Source organism: Pinus tabuliformis, chromosome 9 (assembly GCF_031772625.1).
Source record: "Pinus tabuliformis cultivar Carrire ecotype Pingquan chromosome 9, CPIR1, whole genome shotgun sequence".
Lineage (NCBI taxonomy): Eukaryota > Viridiplantae > Streptophyta > Pinopsida > Pinales > Pinaceae > Pinus > Pinus tabuliformis.
This window is the reverse complement of record NC_142307.1, coordinates 1,577,146,143-1,577,166,645: the sequence shown is the minus strand read 5'-3', so window position 1 is coordinate 1,577,166,645 and position 20,503 is coordinate 1,577,146,143. Positions and strand designations below refer to the sequence as shown.

The following is a 20,503-nucleotide window of genomic DNA, read 5'->3' as shown; positions in this document are numbered from 1 at the left end:
TGAGGGCTTCAGTGATCCCCCATGTGTCTTCCTATGAATGAATCAGTCTGCCTGTTATCCTAACCATGCTCACTGAGGAGTGGAGTATCCCACCAATCCACTGGATCCCTGGATCCCATAACCATACTGGAGGTCCACAACCCCCAATCCTCTCTGCCTACCACTGTGATATGTTGCTAGCTGTTGGGACCCCTTTGTGCCCCGTCTCTGCCTCCTGTAGGTATCCAATAGGTAGGCACCAAGCATCAAGAACTTGTGCTGCGAATATCCAGTTGCTCTATGTCTGCCAAATCAAACAGTGAGATTTGCTATCCTAGCTCTTGATGATGTGCCTGGGTACTGTCGGAAGCCTAGGCATCATCTTGCCAACAAGGACTACCATCCTCCACACCTCATGCTCACTTAATGCCTCAATCTGTTCAGTTGAAAAAGAACCATGTAACTCCCTCTCGGTCACCTCCCCAAGTGTGTGCCTAGGGGTGGAACATATGCCTACCTCGACAATCAACGATGTCATCCCTAAGCCTATAACCGTTAACTCATGCACCTACCAAGTGTCTCAATTGGGAAGTCTCCTCTCGGCCCATGACACGCGGTGTCTCATCCAACTGCCTAGGGTGAGCCTCCCATGCCCTGTTGCCTAAATGGAGAGTGTTAAAGGACAACAACCAAACCCTCTGCGACTGTAAGCAGCACTGCAGGATGATGGGTGGGTATGTCCCAAAGAGTATGATCAAGAGTCCACTAGAATTCTCAAGAGTAATCCTACAGACGACCCTCTCTCCATCTCAGATCTGCTGATAACTCCCTCGAGGCCCTGCCTCCACTAAACATGGTGTCCCTAGATGCTCAACAATGTCCTCATTGATCCTAGGTGAGTTGCATCCAATGGTACATCTACTGTCCCTATCCATAAGTCTCCCTGGAGGCAATGCTCCAAGAGCCCATTGCACTGCATCGTGTGTCACTGCATACCACCAAGTACCAACACACTACTCGACATGCCATTGTATGCCACAACCTGTCCCTGTACACCACTAGATACCCTCGGCTACGGCTATACCATCTTGTGTCCTGTCTATGTCACTGCACCTGTCACTCCCTGCACGTCCTCAATGTGATGCAAGTCACTCCTCCTACCCCACAGTGTAAACCAGCATGTTGTGGTATACCACCATGCATCTCCATGCTCCTCTGTAGGCCACTTCTCCTCGCTGCATAGCCCTGCACACCACTGGGTGCTATGGCCTAGAATTGGGTCTGTATGCATCAAGCCACATCCCTCTATATAACACTAGATGCTACGACTTAATTGTGTGCAGTCTTGTGTACCACTGCTTAATGCCATACCACCTTATAACATATGGTATCCCGCACGTGCCAACGTGTTTGCCACTCTGCTAGTGACCCCACCATGACACATGTCATGTCCCTTCATCCATCCTGGTAGACCTGAGCACCTAACTCCACTCTTGCTAAAGGGGATATCTTTGTTATGCAGATCATTATGACCCCTCAGTCCTAAACCTCAATGGGACAACATTGTCTCCATACAATATCCGGTCTAGTGGCCTACCCATGCCACCTCCTCCAACCAGCTCTTGCCAGAGAATGCTAATCATCCTGTGCTCCCATGCGCAACCAACATGCCAAAACAACCAATGGAGTCTGCTCACAAACCACCTGGCCACTAGTGTCGACTGGAACTCCCCTAAGGAATGCATGCACTCAGGCACTGGGTTGACTACCTCATCAATGCCATAGCCATCCCGCATGTCTAATATCGGATAAGAAGCCCCGCCTGGATCCCAATGCCAACCTGGGCCTCCAGTACCCTTGATGTCTGAGAGCTCCCACTGAGCTTCACTCCAGACTATGACCATCTCCATGAGTCTAGCCCACTCCACCGGGTACCAACTCAGAATCTCTCGCCATCCAACCCCAAGAGAGGGATTGAATGCATAAACTCTAGCACATAGAACAAGCCCTCCATCATGCGAGTGTTTCACCTTGCGCAACTCATGTCGCCTCAACTCACCATCCTGGTCAACATGTAAAATCTGTCGGCTAAGTCCCCTGACACGGGGATTCAAGTGTCGGATACAGACACGTTGACCCCCCGGAACATGACATGTTCGGATACGCTATATATTATTTTATTAAAATATATATATATATATTAAAAATTAGATATATATTTCAAACATAGATCTTCGTCTAGATGTAAGTTTTACAAAGTAACATTATGCATACAAATACAATTGTGACATAAATAATAAATCATAATACATATTCAATTCATCAGTGATCCAATAGGAGAAAGACAAGATAGTAAGATAAAGATATTGTAGTTTTCTCATTAAGCCATCAAAATCAAAATGTGTTACATAGGTAGTGCAATGCCAATGGAAAATAGAAATAGAAAATACAAAACAGTGACAAGTAGACAAGCCTCAAGGCTGTAGGTATCTCATGACTCATGAGTCATCAATCCTCATAGTCATCATCAAAATCAGCATCACTGTCCTCATCATCATGGTCACCACTGCTCTCCTTTGCTGCATCCTCCTCCCCTGTATCTAAAGTCATCTTTGCATCTGCTGGTGTGGAGGATGACCCCTCTACAGTATCACCATCATCCACATTGGACTCTCTTAGCATTTCTTTCCTCTTTGGTAAAGGCACATTTGGAAAAGCTCCAATTCCACAACCTGGGAAAGCCAACAAATGACCTTTCACACGGAAATGTGCACCTGAAACTATTGTGGAAATAGCTGCATTTCCAACTCACATTGCCTCCTCCCTTCATCTTGCTGGGTGGCCCTTGCTCTCTTGTGACATATTTCCACAAGGGATATTTGTCACCTTGAGGAGGAAGTCTTCCCTCAACATTTGAAGCTGTTGTTGCAACCCCACTTGCAATAGAGGGAACACTTGCAGACCCTGATGAAATTGGGAGAGAAGGGGCATCTCCAATGGGGACATTCTTCCCCTTCCTTTGCCCCTTCCTTTCTGCCCTTGATTGAGCCATGAACGCTATAAAAAATAAACAAAAAAAATGCACAAATTTGTAAAAGAAATGCACATGCAAACTTCTGTAATAAAAATGCAAAAAAAAAAGAGAGAAAATGCACTTCTTACATGTTGCTTGAATCTCCTTGAAAATTCTCCCACACCCTTTTCTCCTTGCTCCCAAACACCCACAACAAAGTAAACAAGTGAATGTGCAAATAGAATGGGGAAATATGCCTTTATAACACCGCACGGGTTCTTGTTTTCGAGAAGTGTGTCTGAAAATCAGGACACGTTCTGGATTTGAACGTGTCTCGAATTCCAGACACGAATCGTCCCGAATCGTGTTCGATTCATCAGATTCAGGACATGTAGGCCATGGGGGACGAATCTGGTTTCATAGTTTGTCGAGGGGCCTCTGCATCTCTCTCTCTCTCTCTGGTGCAAAGGTAGTCTAGCAATGTTGCAAGCCCCATCTATATAAGCCCAAAGAGAGCTACTATTTGGAAGTAATGCAACTTTGTTAACGGTCTGTGCATCTATCTTCTCTAAGTGAGTGGTTGGCCCCAAAGAATATTGCTCGTCCTCCTCCACCATGGGCTCAACACGAGTCACAAATTGCCCCTCCATGACTAGCTCATGCCCCTCTATGTGCTCTCCATGTTGTAGGTGACTATCATCCCGCAACTCTGTCATAGATCTGGGTGCCTCTGTACCTATCGGCTCCTCATCAAGGGTTGTGATGTCTCTCAACACCTCATCATCCTGTTGCACACTGCTATCACCTGAAAACTCGGTCATGACCCCAGATACCTCAACAATGGATGTCACCTCCTTAATGGTGGACATGTATGTGTTTCCTGGCACTCATCAATGGATGGCCCTATGGGTGTATGCTCTACTCTCTCCCCCAAGGTGTCAACTAGTGCTATCAAAGAGGCCTCCAACAATGGTGACTCCTTTCCACACTGGGTATACCAATGTGCTCGTCACACTCCCATGTGTCCTCTACCTCATGCTCAATCTCCTCCTCAAACCCCTCATATCTAAATTCAGGTCTCCACCAGCGGAAGTTCCTCCTAGTCTCACCCTCTAACTGTTCCTGTCCTGTCTACTCCTTTCGAAGAGAACTGGTGTCTTGGGTTTGTCGATTTACTCCACATTGTATAGATGGTTGCACCCCCATGGTCTGTGTACCTCTAGAGTCTTTGCTATAAGGATGAGGATGGGTTTGGTCTGTCACCCTCCTCAACTAGGCCAACCTACCATTGTCCCAATGGATTCCACCTTAGAATTTTTGCACACTGAATTTCTCTTGAGCCATGGGTTTGTCTATGGTTTCACCCGTTACTGTATCTACATACCCAAATCTTCCATGATTGTACTGGTTACCGACAGCTAGGCCAAGATCATGCTCTGATACCACTGTAATGTTCCAAAATAGGAAAAACAATGATATGCAAGCATATAACAATTTTCAACATAGAAATTTTAAAACAATTTAGTAAATACCCAGAACAATAAAAAATATGGAAGAAACTAAGCCATTTTATTATAAACTGGTGCAAGAGTACAAAATATGGGAGGAATGCACCTGGGCTTGCCTTAAAGGCAAGCGAAGCAAAGCCTAGGTGAAACAATGACAACCCAAAGCTACAATCAACTGACCAACTGCTGCACTACGCAGTCCCTAGCAATTTTGCAATGTCTGCTACAAAGATAAGGCTGAAAGCGCCACCTTCGGTACTAAGAAAATTATGGAAATTTATATCTAGGCTCCTCAGAAAAAACCCACAAAAACCCATAAATAGTTTGTCCTGATTTTTACCTCCCAAAATCGACCCCCAAAGGCACTATATAGTCCCCAACAATTATGCACTGTCTGCTGCAAAGATATGGCTGAAAATCCCACCTTTGTTGTGTTGAAGTTTCTAAGTTTACTTAATTTAGAAACCCTTCATGCACTTTTTCTGATTTATTCCTACCTACTTGTTATTTTTCTTTAAAAAGTTATTTACAAAGTAAATATTGAAAATAAACACCAGTGCATGCTCAACATATTACATATCAACAACTAAAAGAAACAAGAACAAACACACCACATGACACCATTATTTTTGGACCAATGTACCCGGAAAAACCCAATGCAGGAAAACCGGTGCAGCTATCTGAGGGTTTTCTTATTAAGCAATATCAGAGTACAATCTGGGTGTCGTAACTGGCCTACCCAACAGAGAATTTTCTTAGCATCTATACCTCACAGTTTGAGAGAAATCTCCTGGCTGAAACCCCAAAAAATCCTTCCGACAGTTCCTCAGCACAAAACTGCTCTGCAAACCCAGTGTCTACCCAATCTGGACTGCGTCAGCCTCTCCTAGTCTAGCGTTGACCCTACGTCAGCCTTCCTTGGCCTGTGTCAACCCCAAGAGGCCCTACGTCAGCTCTGGGAGCCTTTGCATCAGCTACGCTGGCCCTTCTGGTGCTCTGCGCAACACTTGGCTACCTTTGTGTGACTCTGTGTGAACCTTTGCTGGCTCTGCGTCACCCTCCTTGGCTGTTGCGCTGCTCTCCCGGCACAATCTCTGCCTTCTCTGTACTTAATGCCCCTCAGTTGCTCTCCGGATCACTGATTCTATCTCTCTTAGCAAAACCCCGCTCTAGAGAATAGAATGACTGATCACTCTGATGTGTTCTCCAAGTGACCCTCAAGCCTCCTCTTATACTTTTCTTGTTGTCATCTCAATGGCCGAGATTAAGTCCCTAATCAACGGATAAGATTAGATCGGGCTTGATCCATGTCTTTTGGACCATTCTAACACAAATTCATATTAATACACATTAATATTTTATTTTCCCTCAGTTTAGACTTAGGGACTCCATTAAAAATATTAATTATTTTAATATCTCCTGATCTGTTTAGAATCTGCCCAAACCTTTTTGGGTATTGGAGATCTCATGTTCCCCAACCTCTCCACCAAATTTTGTGGCTAGAGAACATCCGATGCTACCCCAAATCAACACTCCCTCTTAGTGAGGACTGTACTCTAGCAATACTCCTCACTGAGTATTACTCTGATCATCTGGCATTGGTACTTGTGCTGATGGTAGGCCTTCCTATGCAACATCCTCTGCACTGCTACATCCTGTACTGCTGCCCATGATTCTACCACTGCCACTATTGCATCTGTACGACAACTCCCTCAGCATCCGTGTTGCTGTTGGTCCTTTCTCCCAACACTGCATCCGCATTGCACCTCCTCTCATCATGTTGCATTGTGTTGCCCACTGCTGCACTGCAACTTACTGAGAAGTAAGTAACTGATCCTCCATCTGACCTACTTGTTGGGATAGAGACACCCATTGATGCTGAAACTCCCTCTGCCACTAACAAGTGCTCCCTCTCTGACCTCTGCACTGTTGCAACAACTCTCTTGCATCTCACACCTTTGCACACCTCTCTGTGCCATCCTGCACTGGTGCAACACTCCTATGCCTCTCGCACTGCTGCAGCCTGCTAGCCTCGTGTTGTCTCGGGACTCCTGCACTGTAGCTCCCTCTGCCACTCCATCTGCATCCGTCTCTACCCACCCAGCCAATCCTGCCACTCCTTGTCGGGGCTCCCGTAGCAAGGTCTAATCCAAGAGGCTGGGTACCTCAAGGATCCTACCCCTCATTGCCTGTAGTCCTCCTGACTACATCTCGATGTCTCCCCACTTCCGCTCAAGTGGTGCGTGTGAACTCATGGCACAGTCATCCTCTATCAAAACTTCCTTCTCTGCCTGTGCTAGCGCTGCCTTAGTCTCGGAAGACTCTCTCTTATTCTTCTTCCTTGGGCACTGGGTTGCATAATGACCCATCTCCCCATAGTGGAAGCACTTGATCTTGGAGAGACCTTTCTTCTTCCGCTTCTCCTGCTTTCCCTCAGATGCTAGGGCCACATCCTCCTCCTCCTGCTTGACCTTGATCCCTTTCCTACTACTACCTGTCTTTGACTGCGGTCTGATCTCTTCCTAGCAAAGAGTTGCCCACATCTCATCCCAAGGTAGGAGAGTCCCTCTACCCAAGATGCTCTGGACGAACACTTCCCACTCTTCTGAGATAGCATTCAGGGTTGTCCTCACCATAAGTTCCTGATCCGGTGTCGCTCCTATAGCAATCAACTGATCTCGGATCTCATTCAGTCCTCCGAGGAAGGAGTCAATCGTTTGACCCTTCTTCATCTGATACGACCTCATCTGGTTCTTGAGTAGAATTCTTCTCTGCACATAAGTATGTTGGTACAGGTTCTTGAGAGCCTCCCACATCTCAACTGCTGTTTCCTTCTCGACTATATGTGGTACCACATGATCCTTGACCCTGTCAAGGATAATGCACTTGGCCCTTGCCATGGCCTCCTCGTACCTATTATTATCACTGGGGTCAACTAGGACAGCTATTACCTTCAAGGCGAAGTTCTTGACACGATTCCTATCAAGCACAGAATAGATTTTGGCCTTCTAGATTGCAAAGTTCGATGCTCCGTCCAGTCTATCCTGGTCTCTTACCCCGTGTAGTGCCATCATGCTCCTCTACTTCCCTCCTGGAAGTTCTCTATTCGACTCCTCTGAGTCTCTACTTCCCGTCTGGAAGTTCTCTTCTGGACTCCCTCTGAGTCCTGATTTCCCTCCTGGAAATCCTTTTTCCACTTGTCGAGATGCCCCCTACTCTGATCGTCTTATACAACTGCACTATTGATCTAGGTTCCTTGGCTAGAAACCCTTGGTAACAACTCCTCTGGCCCTGCTCTATCAGGTACTGTTCTGACTACAGTACCTCACCAGCTCCACTTTGCAATATTCCTGCAGCCCTCTAGACCCTAGCAACTACCTCTCTATGAACTGCGTCAGCCTTCTCTGCCTCACACTGGCTCTGCGTCACCTTGGACGGGTCTGCGTCAGCCCTGGGATGTCCTACGTCAGCCCTCTGGCCCTCTGCATCAACAACGCTGACCTCTTTGAGGCTCTGCATAGTTCCTGGCTTCTTCTGCGTGGCTTTGGCTGACTCTGCGTCACACTTCCTTGGATTCTGCGCTACTAGAAACAGCTTCTGTCACCTTGAGACAACTGTTTTCTGCTGCTATTGCTCTGCTCAACTGATGTCTCTTAGTCCTCTTGTGATCTGTAATCACGCTCTGATACCATGTTGAAGTTTCTAAGTTTACTTAGTTTAGAAATCCTTCATGCACTTTTTTTTATTTATTCCTACCTACTTGTTATTTTTCTTTAACAAGTTATTTACAAAGTAAATACTGAAAATAAACACCAGTGCATGCTCAACATATTACAGATCAACAACTAAAAGAAACAAGAATAAACACACCATATGACACCATTATTTTTGGACCAATGTCCCTAGAAAAACCCAATGCGGGAAAACCGGTGCAGCTATCTGAGAGTTTTCTTATTAAGAAATATTAGAGTACAATTTTGGTGTCGTAACTGGCCTACCCAACAAAGAATTTCCTTAGCAGCCATACCTCACAGTTTGAGAGAAATCTCCTGGTTGAAACCCCGGAAAATCCTTCCGACAGTTCCTTAGCACAAAACTGCTCTGCAACCCCAGCATCTACCCAATCTAGATTGCGTCAGCCTCTCCTAGCCCAGCACTGGCTGTCCGTCAGCCTTCCTTGGCCTGTGTCAGCTCCAGGAGGCCCTGCGTCAGCTCTGGGAGCCTCCGCGTCAACGACGCTAGCCCCTCTGGTGCTCTGCGCAACACTTGGTTGTCTCTGCATGGCCTTGCATGAGCCCTTGCTGGCTTTGCGTCACCCTCCTTGGCTACTGCGCTACTCTCCCAGCACAATCTCTCCCTTCTTTGTTTCTTTGTATTCAATGCCCCTCAGCTACTCTCCCGATCACTGATTCTATCTCTCTTAGCAAAACCCCGCTCTAGAGAATAGAATGACTGATCACTCTGATGTGTTCTCCAAGTGACTCTCAAGCCCTCTTATACTTTTCCTATTGACATCTCAATGGCCGAGATTAAGTCCCTAATCAACGGCTAAGATTATATCTGGCTTGATCCATGTCTTTTGGACCATTCTAACACAGATTCATATTAATACACATTAATATTTTATTTTCCCTAAGTTTAGACTTAGGGACTCCATTAAAAATATTAATTATTTTAATATCTCCTGATCTGTTTAGAATCTTCCCAAACTCTTTCTGGGTATTGGAGATCTCATGTGCTCCAACCTCTCCACCAAATTTCGTGGCTAGAGCACATTCGATGCTACCCCAAATCAACACATTGCTCAAAGGATTCTGCAAATTTATATCTAGGCTCCTCAGGAAAAACCCACAAAAACCCAGAAATGGTTTGGCCTAATTTTGAACTTCCAAAATTGACCACCAAAAGCCCTACACTTTCCAATAGTTGTTGAAGCACGCTGTCTGTCAAACCACCAACAAAATCCTCCCCAAACACTCCTGAAATGTAGCAATCAACTCCACCAATACTTCCCTTATTTCTCCCGACAAGCAATAGCCCCAATGGCTGAAACTCTATCTCCCACGTATACCCAGTTTTTCTCTTCTACGCAGGCCACAAAATCTGCAAAATCACTCTTGAATATTGCTGCCACTTCCAGCCCTCAAACTCACCCAATAGCCAACAAATATATTGAGCCTTCTTCTCCTAATTTCTCCCAGCAGTAGCCCTTCGAAACAATGCTGCAACGACCACACTAGATCCACTACTACGTCCTCCAGAAATACACACTGCTGGGGTGAATTGAATACAAATGCTAGAAATATCTCTACAAATCTCCTCCGAATGATAATGGATGAACCTATCTAGGGTGGCACTCGAAGTCCCCCAAAGAAAGGATGAGTTCTCCACTTGGAAAACTCTTGCTCAACAGCAAGTGACCCGGCTAAACAACTCGAGCAACAAAATCAAATTCGATAACCCAAGAATGAAAAATGAAGTGTGATGCCTTCCTTTTATAACTTTCGCGGAGCCTTTCTTCACACCTTTTCTTCCCTCTCATACATTTCGAAGCATTGGCTTAGGGAGTGCGTATTTCTTATGTGGGTGGCACCCACATATCATTAACAAAACAAAATAAAATAAAATTAACTTACCTCTAACTGCTAAGTCTTCTATCAAAAATCAAATGGGCCCTGTCTTCACCAAAATTGGCCCCCAAAATGTAGAAATAAATCCTGTTCCAAAATAATTTAGGAAGGGACATTACATTCAATCCAATCTTCCCAAGTAATGCCCCTCCTATAACCCTGAGGCCTCAGAGGAGGTTCCACTAGACTAGGGCTAAAGACTAACCCCCTGGTAAGGTGAGAGAACAAGCTTATAATCAAGATTGGTCAATCATCTAGATCACCCCTTTATTCATGTTAGAATTCCCAAAACATTAAGTAAAAATAGTTGATTGCAAAATGGTTAAAGTACCTGACGAGTGGTAGCCCAGCATCATTCAAGAGGAATGTCGAATGGTGAGAGGTGTATGACCAGTGCAAATGGCGGAGAAAAGTGGCATATCATCATAACTAAGCAATGTATCGAAATGTTGGTTGTCCAAGATAGGAGAAAAGTTTTCACCTATGGGGTTACCCACTTTTGGTGGGTAATAGTTCCTTGACCATCTTATTGCACACCTATTGTTAATATTAGGTTATTTTGATGGGTCAATATGGTCCGAAGGTCTCCATTATGCACAAAAATCACGGGTGCACCTCTTGTGGAGATTATTTTACATTGTTTCTTGAAAAAGGAACCTCTTGTAGAGTGTCCTTCTCCATTTGAATTGGCAAGTATATTATTTTAATGAAGAGTGGTTGTTGGAGGTTATTCTTGAAGATATTTCCAAAGGAGAAGGGGACAAATGGCACCTTGCATGGATTTGTATGAGTATGTTGCTTGAGGATGAAGACATGTGGCATTTTTGCTTATGAAGCCACATTATTCTAGTATTTTACATGAGCATTTTTGTCTTGAGTGGCTATATATTATTGTAATCCTTTTTTAGAGTTTTCTTAGGAGAAATGGGTGTGTCTAGAAACCACAAATATTATTTTATTGTAGAGGAGTTGAGCTGAAATCTATATAAATTTTTGCGCACTCCATTTTGGGGGATGGTTGAATTTGGAGATATCCCCTTGGAGCTTGGTTGAATTTTTTGAAGGTGATGAAGTTTACGCTTTTCTATTCTTGTGACATATTGTTTGGACTAAATACTGCTGAAGATGAATGATGGGGATCACTTGCAAGAAAATATGCTATAAAGAGATAGACTCATGGTAAATTTGTTGCTCATTTTAGACATACTTATTTGTGGGCTATTTCTCTCTCGTGTATCTTTTTGTCTATGGCTGGAAATGTATTGTTGTATCATTCATCTTAATTTGAGTCTGCTACCATATTCACATTATCTATTTATAGGCACACATTCATACATGTTTTAGATACTTTCCTCATTAAGATTAATCCGAGTCAATTTCTGCATTTGTGAATAAGATAAGGTTAAAGTAGCTTATTCATTTCACCTTCATTCTCTCCTTATCACATATGAAAGAAACTCAGAGTTGCTTCCCTCCCTAGTTTATCTTTGACTCTACTCGCCTAATGGATTTAAACTAGTCTTTTCCAACAATCACTTTATTCATACAAAAAAGCATAGCCTTCCTTTTGCCAACGATCAACTCTTCATTTCACCTTGAGCTTCCATTATATGTCTTTGGCAATCCTATCTTACTAATACATCCCTTGTGTCAGAGAAGAGCTGGCCTAAAGTGAGAGAGGGCACTATTATAATGATAGTTTGTAGCCCCTCTTAGTTCCTCCATGGTCTTACTTATGCTTTAAGATTGCACCACAAAAAGTGAGGGTTTGGGGGGGTAACAGGTCTAATACATAGTTTATCTAGGCTCTAATATAGTTTTATATTATTATCTATTATCTTCACTTTTTAATGTGAAGCTAAATAGTGGTTAGTTGACTTAGTGTTAATGTTATAATTAGTTAAGCTTCGCAAAATAACACCAACTCAACAGGCATGCTCTGATATCTTTATTCTTTGTACTTTTCTCTATATAACTCTTTCCCCTTCCACCTTGGAAAAATGATTCAACTTCAAAGTTCAAAATATGCCATAAAAGGGCCTATTGGTATTGCTATATTTGATACATAAAAAATGCAATTAAGGATTGCAGTACAATGTGAAAATTCTACCACTGCAGCAACTGATTTATTTTACCTACTTATTTCCCAATAAGTTATTTACGAAAAACCCTTCAGTAAACATTAAAATAAATTTTGCTGCAGATATCACACCATAATACAGAAAAAAATATATGCACAAGAATTAGACACATCAACACAGATGTTTTGGACAAATGTCCACGGAAAAACTCAATGCGGGAAAACCGGTGCAGCAGAGGAGGATTTTATTATTCAATAATCTTCAGTACAAATCGGTGCCAAACTGGCTTACCCAACAGAGAAAAAATTCCCCAACACTTCTCCCAGTCTCAGCGTCAAGCTCGCTGGCCTCTGCGCAGCTCCCAAACCCTTTGTGTCAGCTCCTGTCTCTTTGCGTCAGCACTGGGCCTCTCTGTGTCACCCACGCAGGCCCTCCAGTGACTAGGCAGTTCTGCTGCCTCTGCATCTGTCTCTCTCACCTCTGCGCTGGTCTTCTGGTGCTATTCCCGACTCTCTGTTCCGTACTGGTTGCCTCTTGCTACTCTCCAAACCACTAGTTCGAATTTCTCAGCTAACCCCGCTCCAGAAATCGAACTGACTGGTCTCCCTCAGTGCGTTCTCCAACTGACCCTCAAACCTCTTCTTATACTTTTCCTGTTAGTCTTTCAACGCCCAAGATTAAATCTCTAATCAACGACTAATATTAGATTTGGCTTGATCCATGACTTCTGGAACCTTCTAACCCAGTTTTATATTAATACCCATTAATATTTTATTTTTCCTAAGTTTACACTTAGGAACTCCATTAAAAATATTAATTATTTTAATATCTCCCAAACTGGTTAGAATCTGCCCAAACCATTTCTGGGTCTTGGAGATCCCATGTGCTTTAGCCTCTCCACCAATTTTCATGGCTAGAGCACATCCGATGCTACCCCAAATCAACATACAATTCCCTCTTATCTTATTATCATGCCAGTGTAAAATTATAAACATTACCACTGATATATCTATTTAGCGAGGGGTTTGTCGAGAAGCTGGGAGCATTTATTGTGAAGCTTCACAGAAAAAGGGCCGAATACATCAAGCAGATGAAGAAGCAATCTGTCTCATAGACTATCTTTAGCCTCGTGGACGTTAAAATAATTTCTTTCTTTCTTTCTTTCTATACAGTTTTGAAATATTGAAGTATCACTATTTATGTTCCTGGATCCAACCACATAGACTTTGGCTATGTTGATTTTGTTCTAAACTTTTGGATCCTTATGTGGTGTTTTTCAGGTGGTACATGCCGGTTAACCTTCTTCTAACATTTTTGATTGGAGGTTTCTATGGGTGGATCGTGGTGAAAATTACAAGAACTCCAAAGCATTTAAGTGGCCTTGTTATTGGAAACTGTGCTGCAGGCAGGTGCATTTTATGCCTATTGCAGGCAATTCATTAGTTAAATGTTGTTTTGCATGCCTCTAAATAAGGTCATCGATATCTATTTTAAGTTCCACTTTTTAACATAGGCAAATATAGGGTGAGACTGGAATTTAATTTAAATATGTTTTGAGGTTCAGGTCTTACTACCATCAAAATCGTAGAGAGTTAGTAATATGAAACTCTTTTGAGCTTTGCCTTTGATTGTACACAGGAAACGTTGGAAATTTGCTTCTGATTATCATTCCTGCAATTTGTGAACAAAAAGCCAGTCCTTTTGGAGATGCTGCTGTTTGTATGGACTATGGAATGGCTTATGCATCCTTCTCTATGGCGGTATACTATTCCACCTAAACTTATAATTTCAAAATTTTTAGAATAAATGATAAAGTATTCTAATAATGTCCACTTGAATCTACTTGGTTTGTTGGACATGTTTTGAGCGCCTTTGATGATTGAGAGAAACTGAGAAATGAACTTGCCTTACATTATCATCTCAGAGTTTACTTGTTAAATTAAGTGCAACAGAGTGAGAAGGAAATCATGTTAAATGAGGGAGTATATGCCCTGATAGTAAAATAAAAATGATACTCTGAACCTTGCTATGCAAGGAAGTCTATATCATAAACGTGATCTGTGAAATACTTCTCATCTTCTAACTTTTCCTTCTAGAGCAGATTGGGGCCATCTACATCTGGTCTATTGTCTACAATATTGTGAGATCATCATCGTGTCAAAGGGATGAAGAAACTCAAATAGAAGCTAGGGTTGAAGAGAAGATCCCAAGTAAGGACTGTTCAAATACTAGACTGCAATCTAATCTTCTACAGGGAGTCCATACAGAAATGTCAAATTCTACTGGAAAAAATGTGTCTCTGTTTCCATCTGAGACACAGGATTTTAACAAAGAGTTTGGCAAAGGAAATGTAAGTTGTCCCATTTTCCTTCATAGACTAGCATATTTATGGCTTTTGTTTAAGATGATATTTATATCTTTAGTTAAATATGATTTTTGATCATTGGATTTTGCTTGATGTAGACCTTGCCATAGATTCAAAATTTTTGGGACCTTGCAACCTCATATATATTTTGTTCCCTTATTAAAGTTATTTTGGAAATTCTACAAGGCCGGCCTTGTGGTTTTTGTCTTTGTGATCTTAGTTTCAACTTTCAAGTTTACTAGTTGAAAAAGAAAAGTGGCATATTCCTTGTTGAGGATTCCGTTTCACAATAATATTAGTATGGCTCTTTCCTTGGTTGTTTGTAACAATGTAGTTCACCTTTTCTTTTCTAATTAGTGTGCCCATGGTCGCACAGCTAGTACTTAACAAGTTGTTGTATGATCCAGAGGTAACACAAGGCTAATTAATAGTTCTATAAACCTGATCCGGTATATGTTCTCTTATCGTTTTTTCCGTGGTATGGGTTCTTTTGCTATTAGTCGCTTCATTAATATACCCTTTTATTTTCTATTCAGCTTTACTTGTGAATGATGAACTAATTTCCTGAGAATTGCTTTGGAAATATTCAATTCATCATGATGGAATAGACCCATTTTTCCTATAATTTTTGCATAAATATAAATAGTCATAAAAGAAAATGGCCACGTTAAAGAATGAGTTCCATTTGCTTTTAACCTTGTCCATTTCATAAAAGGTTTTTTAATGTTTTGACATCAAATGCATAGACCCTTGGCTTGTAAAAGTTGCATCAAGTTTTAGTGCAAATATTTTCATCATTCAATGACAGTCCATTATCTGACAAAAGTTGGTCAAATCTGCTATTTTTTCTTTGGTAAATTCGATTTATTATTTTTCAACTTTTACATCTGCAAAATAACTTTCAGTATTGTGGCTAGTAGAGGGATAAACTAAAGGGTGTATGGTCAAATACCCCAACACATTGATGAAATTCCTCCATCCTTCATAATTTCGTTTCATTTTAAAACCTTATGTTTTTTACTTACTAAGTAATATGTGGTGTAGTGGCTAGATAATGGAGGCAACATTTTTAAAAGGCACAGCCCAAGTTCAAGTTTCTTAAGTTTTAATACATGCAAACAGTGGAATGGAGAGGAGACAGTAAGACAGTGGCCTAATTTTTTTGTGCATTTGGCATATTTCCTTTTCTTTCAGCTTTTCTAGACCTCCCATCTCCTAGAGTGACCTCTCTTATCATTAACCTGTCTTCGACAAGTTCCTTGGGTTAGTCTTTTCTGTAAGTAATGCACTTAGACTCCAAAATCAATGTATCAATCGTCATATGTTCTTTTATTTTGTGAGATTTGGAATACAAATTTCTTATCAATACCATAATCATCTTCTCTTGTAAAGTTGTTTTCACACGACTTAATTTTCTGGGCAGTGTCCTTTTCCTCTTTTTGCTCTCTCTCTTTAAATTCTCATGCTTCCGGTTGCCGCAAAATCTAGCAAGCCAAGTGCAAATCCTCACCAGGCGAGGGCTAGAAGCGTAGACCTTATGGAAACAGAAAGAAAGGGTTGCCACTATCACCTCAACAACCTTTTCTCCTGCTCTTTAGTGGAATTTAAACCACAAGGGAGGCTTATGTAAATCACTTATAAATACACTCTAATACTAGGGCTCAAGATGATGAGTTTAAAGATCAAATTGGATAGAGTTGGAAATTCAATTTATGAGGTCTTGGGGTCATAACCCCCTAACTGTACAGCCCAAAAAATTAATTTAGCTAATGATTAAGCTTTTAAAGGATGAAATGAACTAATATAAGCTACATATTCAAAATATATACTATAAAAACAAATTTGAGCTAATACAAGGCAAAATAAAGGTACTTGTAAAATGGAGCCTTGTTGAGTGAAACTCTGCAGTAGAAAGGTCTACTACAACTATATTTTTCTACAGATATGTACACATAAGCTAGATATACCGTGTAAAACATGGAAAAATAAACTAAGAAAATAGATATATCACTTCCTTGGACAAGATGTAAATTTAAGCTTTTTTTCTTCAAGGACTATTAGGTATGTATGATGAGAAAATTGCAGCAATCTAGTCGTAAAAATAAAAAGGAATTGATTTTATATTTTTCAAATATAAGATGAATAAAGAGTGAGGCTTTACCTTTTCCTTTTACCTTACCAATTTGTAGAGTTGCAATCTCAACCCTTCCTTTGTCAATTTTCACTTTTGAAACTAGAGAGGAATGAGAAGTTGAGGGTGGAACTATCCCACACTCTTAACCTTGGATTACATTCGGAAAGATCTAACTCATTAGGAGGACCTACTCATTCAAAATAACCCAACCAAAATAACAACAGTGGTGCCAATAGTCCACAATTCCAGATGGAGATCCCCCCTAAAGGGCTTGTGCAACACTTGGAAAAGTGTATTTTCAGCAACTATCTAAGGATGAGGTGAAGGATTAGGCTTTGAGCTCCCCTTCCATGTGATTGTCTATCCTTCACTGGATCGATATCTTGATTTTTTGATGGAAATAACCCTATTAAAGAACAATGATAGAGGTGAAAACTACGAAGGAAAAGAATAGAAAAATCAACTCAACATATGAAAATGTTTTTTGCAAAATGGTTTCTTTGTATTATCGCATTAAATGATTTCATAGTCAACAACCTTCACTAGAGGGAAGGCTAGCCTTTTATAAACATTTTCTAACATCTAGATAGTGGCTAGCTAATAGCTAGTTTGACTCCGTCTATAAAATAGTATTTACTAGTCATCCACATGTTTGGACTTAGTAATTATTTAATAAAATATTGCATTAAGTTCATGACTTTTCCCACTAAGGGGTCAAATTGACTATCACAAACCAAGGAAATCCAATGTTCCAATTTCAAGTGGCCCAAAAGGAAATAAGATGAAAAATAGTTGCAATAAGTGCTCCAAGGTTCCCACTTAACCTTTCCAACAACTACTTATCCATTGACTTGAATTTCCCATGCAGAATAACTCGAATTTGACCACCTTTCTCTAGTTCTCCAACACCTTGGTGAATTTTCCAATTCTACTACTTGGATTTGTTGTAACTCAATGTGATTTCATTTAGGTCTTGCTTTGTTTGTCCAAATAATTTGATGCATTGCCATATCATCATCGTCAATGCTTTTTCATCATGTTCAAATTGTAGATCTTGAGGAACTCAAAAATCGGAAACATGGGTTTTGTTCTTCTCACTGAGTATACCACTCTTGACATAATGCATGCCAAAAATAGTCCAATGCTACCCTAGATTTTCCCCTAAAAATCTAGTAGAACCTATTTGATCAAATTCAATGTTGCATTAATCGTTATTGGGATAATATCGGCGCGAGGAAAAAATCATAATTATCGGGAAATAATCGGAAATAATTGGGAAATAATCGTTTGGTACAAAAATATTCATTTTTTTCATTTTTTTTAATATCTAAACCATCTACAACATAAAATAAATACATTGACACATAAATATGATAAAAGAACTAATATATAAGATGTTTAATATCATTTCTAGTGCTAAAATCACGCATAACATTGAATCATGTCCTGAATAGTAAGTCCTAACTCCTGAGTCCCAACTCAGCCTCAAAATATCAACAAAAAATATGATAATGTATCTCATCATGTCATAATGTCATATACAATAAAATGAAGAAAATAACTAAAGTCTAATCCTATTGATTTCCTCTGCCCCTCTTGCGAGAAAATGCCACAGCTTTCCCTTTCCCTCTAGATGTAGATGTTGGTGCCCGTGCTGGTGGAGATGGCAGTGGAGTCTGATGTGCTCTAGAAGCTGAAGAACTAGAAGTAGGAGCTATAGGAGGTAGACCACGTCCTCTACTGGTGGCAGTGGTAGCCCGGGCAGGTGGTGTCACCTCCTCCTCCTGTTCCTCCTCCTCCTCCTGCTCCTCCTCCTCCTCCTCCTCCTCCTCCCCCTCCACTACATCCTGCACTAACCAATCATCAGCAGACTCCATGAGAGGCCTCTCGGCCTCAACCCTCCATGCAGCAGTGGTGTCAATCCCATCCAATGAGATGGCCTCCACATCAGGTGTCTTCTCAAGTTGCCTCACCCACAATCGAAGATTGTAGTAGACATAGACCATGTCATTAAGGCGCTGGGACTCCAACCTGTACAAAGACCATGAAATAATAATTAATAATTATAAAAAAAATATTGTTTAATGAATTCAAAAATTTATTTGGAAATTTGCAATATTTTAAATGTTTAAGTGTTAACCTGTTGCGCTTCTTGTTGTGTATTTTTTCAAATACACTCCAATTGCGCTCACATCTTGAGGAGCTACATGTTTGGCTGAGGATGCGAATGGCAAGCTTTTGCAGAAGGGGTACCCTACCACCATACATTTTCCACCATGCATCTACAACAAAATTACAAATAAAATTTTAAATAAACATAAGAAAAAAATGGAATTTGAAGAGACAATGAAATTTGAAACAAAGTTACAAACTAAAAAATACTTGGCGTTTTAATCGTCCTATCAGTGACAGCCATGTCAAAGCCAAATGTGCCACCTGCCATCCTCTATGTCTCAATTTGTTTAGAGATCTTTATATGTTGTTTTGGAGATCGCACCATCTTCTGGACACAGGATAAGAATCCATCCATGATCTCAGCATCAAAATCAAACCCACATGCGGAAGAAAATGCAGGGTTCAGGAAAAGCCCAACAACATGAATGGGACGATGGAGTGTGTTGTTCCATCGCTCATCAATCACTCCCCATAGGAGGAGTTGTCTCTGAAACCCATCATCTCCCTTACCATCATAGTATGCTCGAATGGCTTCTTTGGCCCTGTCCATGGCCTCATACAAATAGCCCATTGTGGGCTTCTCACCATCAACCAACCGAAGAACCTTTACCAAAGGTTCAATAACGATGCACACGTCCTGTACTTCCACCCAGAAGTCTTCCTGGTATGAAACTAGTCTGCATACGGCCTCTCCCTCTGGTTTGCGGCTCATTGGCAAAATAATTAGCTGTGAAATTCCACCCGGATTGTATTTTATTAAAATAATTAATATTTTTAATGGAGTTCCTATGTTTAAACTTATGGAAACTAAAATAATAATGGGTATTAATCAAAATATGGGTGAGAATGATCTAGAAGGCAGATTACGTCATGTTTTAATCTTAGTCATTGATTAGAGACTTAATCTCGGTCTTTGAAGACTCAACATGAAAAGTATAAAATGGAGGCTTGGGGTTCATTTGGAAACACACACAGTGAGAACAGATTGATCTAGAGTTTTTTGGGGCTAGGAAGCTGAGAAATTCGAACTAGGTGATCATTCTGCAGCAGAGGGGCAGTGAGAATCTGGGAGAAGGACTTTCCGGAGAATATTGACAGAGAGGCGGAGAGAGCTTGCAGAGAGGCAGTGCAGTAGCTGGGAGAGATGACGTTGGCCTAGTTTGGGCCCATGCAGCCTTGACGGAGAGCCAGAAAGGACTATGCAAATGGGAAAGATGTTTGTCACCTAGAAGCCAAAATTGTCGAAACAGTCGGGATAGTTGACGCAGAGCCTGAAAGGTTGATGCAGGGCTTACGCAGGGCCAACGCAGAAATAGCTGGGGTTAGCCAGTCTTGTGCCGGATTGGCCGGAATTCTGCCGGGTGAAGTGAGGTAAAATTCACTTAGATTTTTCGCTATTATTTTCTCTGTAAAGGATTGTTAGATGAGCATCCAAGATTTGTATTCAAATATTTCTCCTGCATAATAATAAACCCTCAGAGTTGTTGCACCGGTTTTCCCGTATTGGGTTTTTCCGAGGACTATTGTGTCCAAAAATAAGTGTCTCCTATGTATCTTGTTCTTTGCTATGTTTTCTGTTTCATGAGATCAAATATTTAATTAGTGTAGGCTGCAGAAG

At 41.3% G+C, this 20,503-nt stretch overlaps 1 protein-coding gene across 2 annotated transcripts in view; it reads left to right on the top strand.

Moving 5' to 3' along the window:
* LOC149154712 (protein PIN-LIKES 7-like) overlaps positions 1 to 20,503 on the top strand; it is a 306,565-nt gene that overhangs the window by 174,991 nt on the left and 111,071 nt on the right. For both annotated transcript variants that reach the window (XM_089440625.1, XM_089440626.1), the window contains exons 4-6: positions 13,492 to 13,616; positions 13,850 to 13,971; positions 14,313 to 14,561. In XM_089440625.1, coding sequence (XP_089296751.1) covers positions 13,492 to 13,616; positions 13,850 to 13,971; positions 14,313 to 14,561 — 496 coding nt within the window. The remainder of the gene's footprint in view (positions 1 to 13,491; positions 13,617 to 13,849; positions 13,972 to 14,312; positions 14,562 to 20,503) is intronic.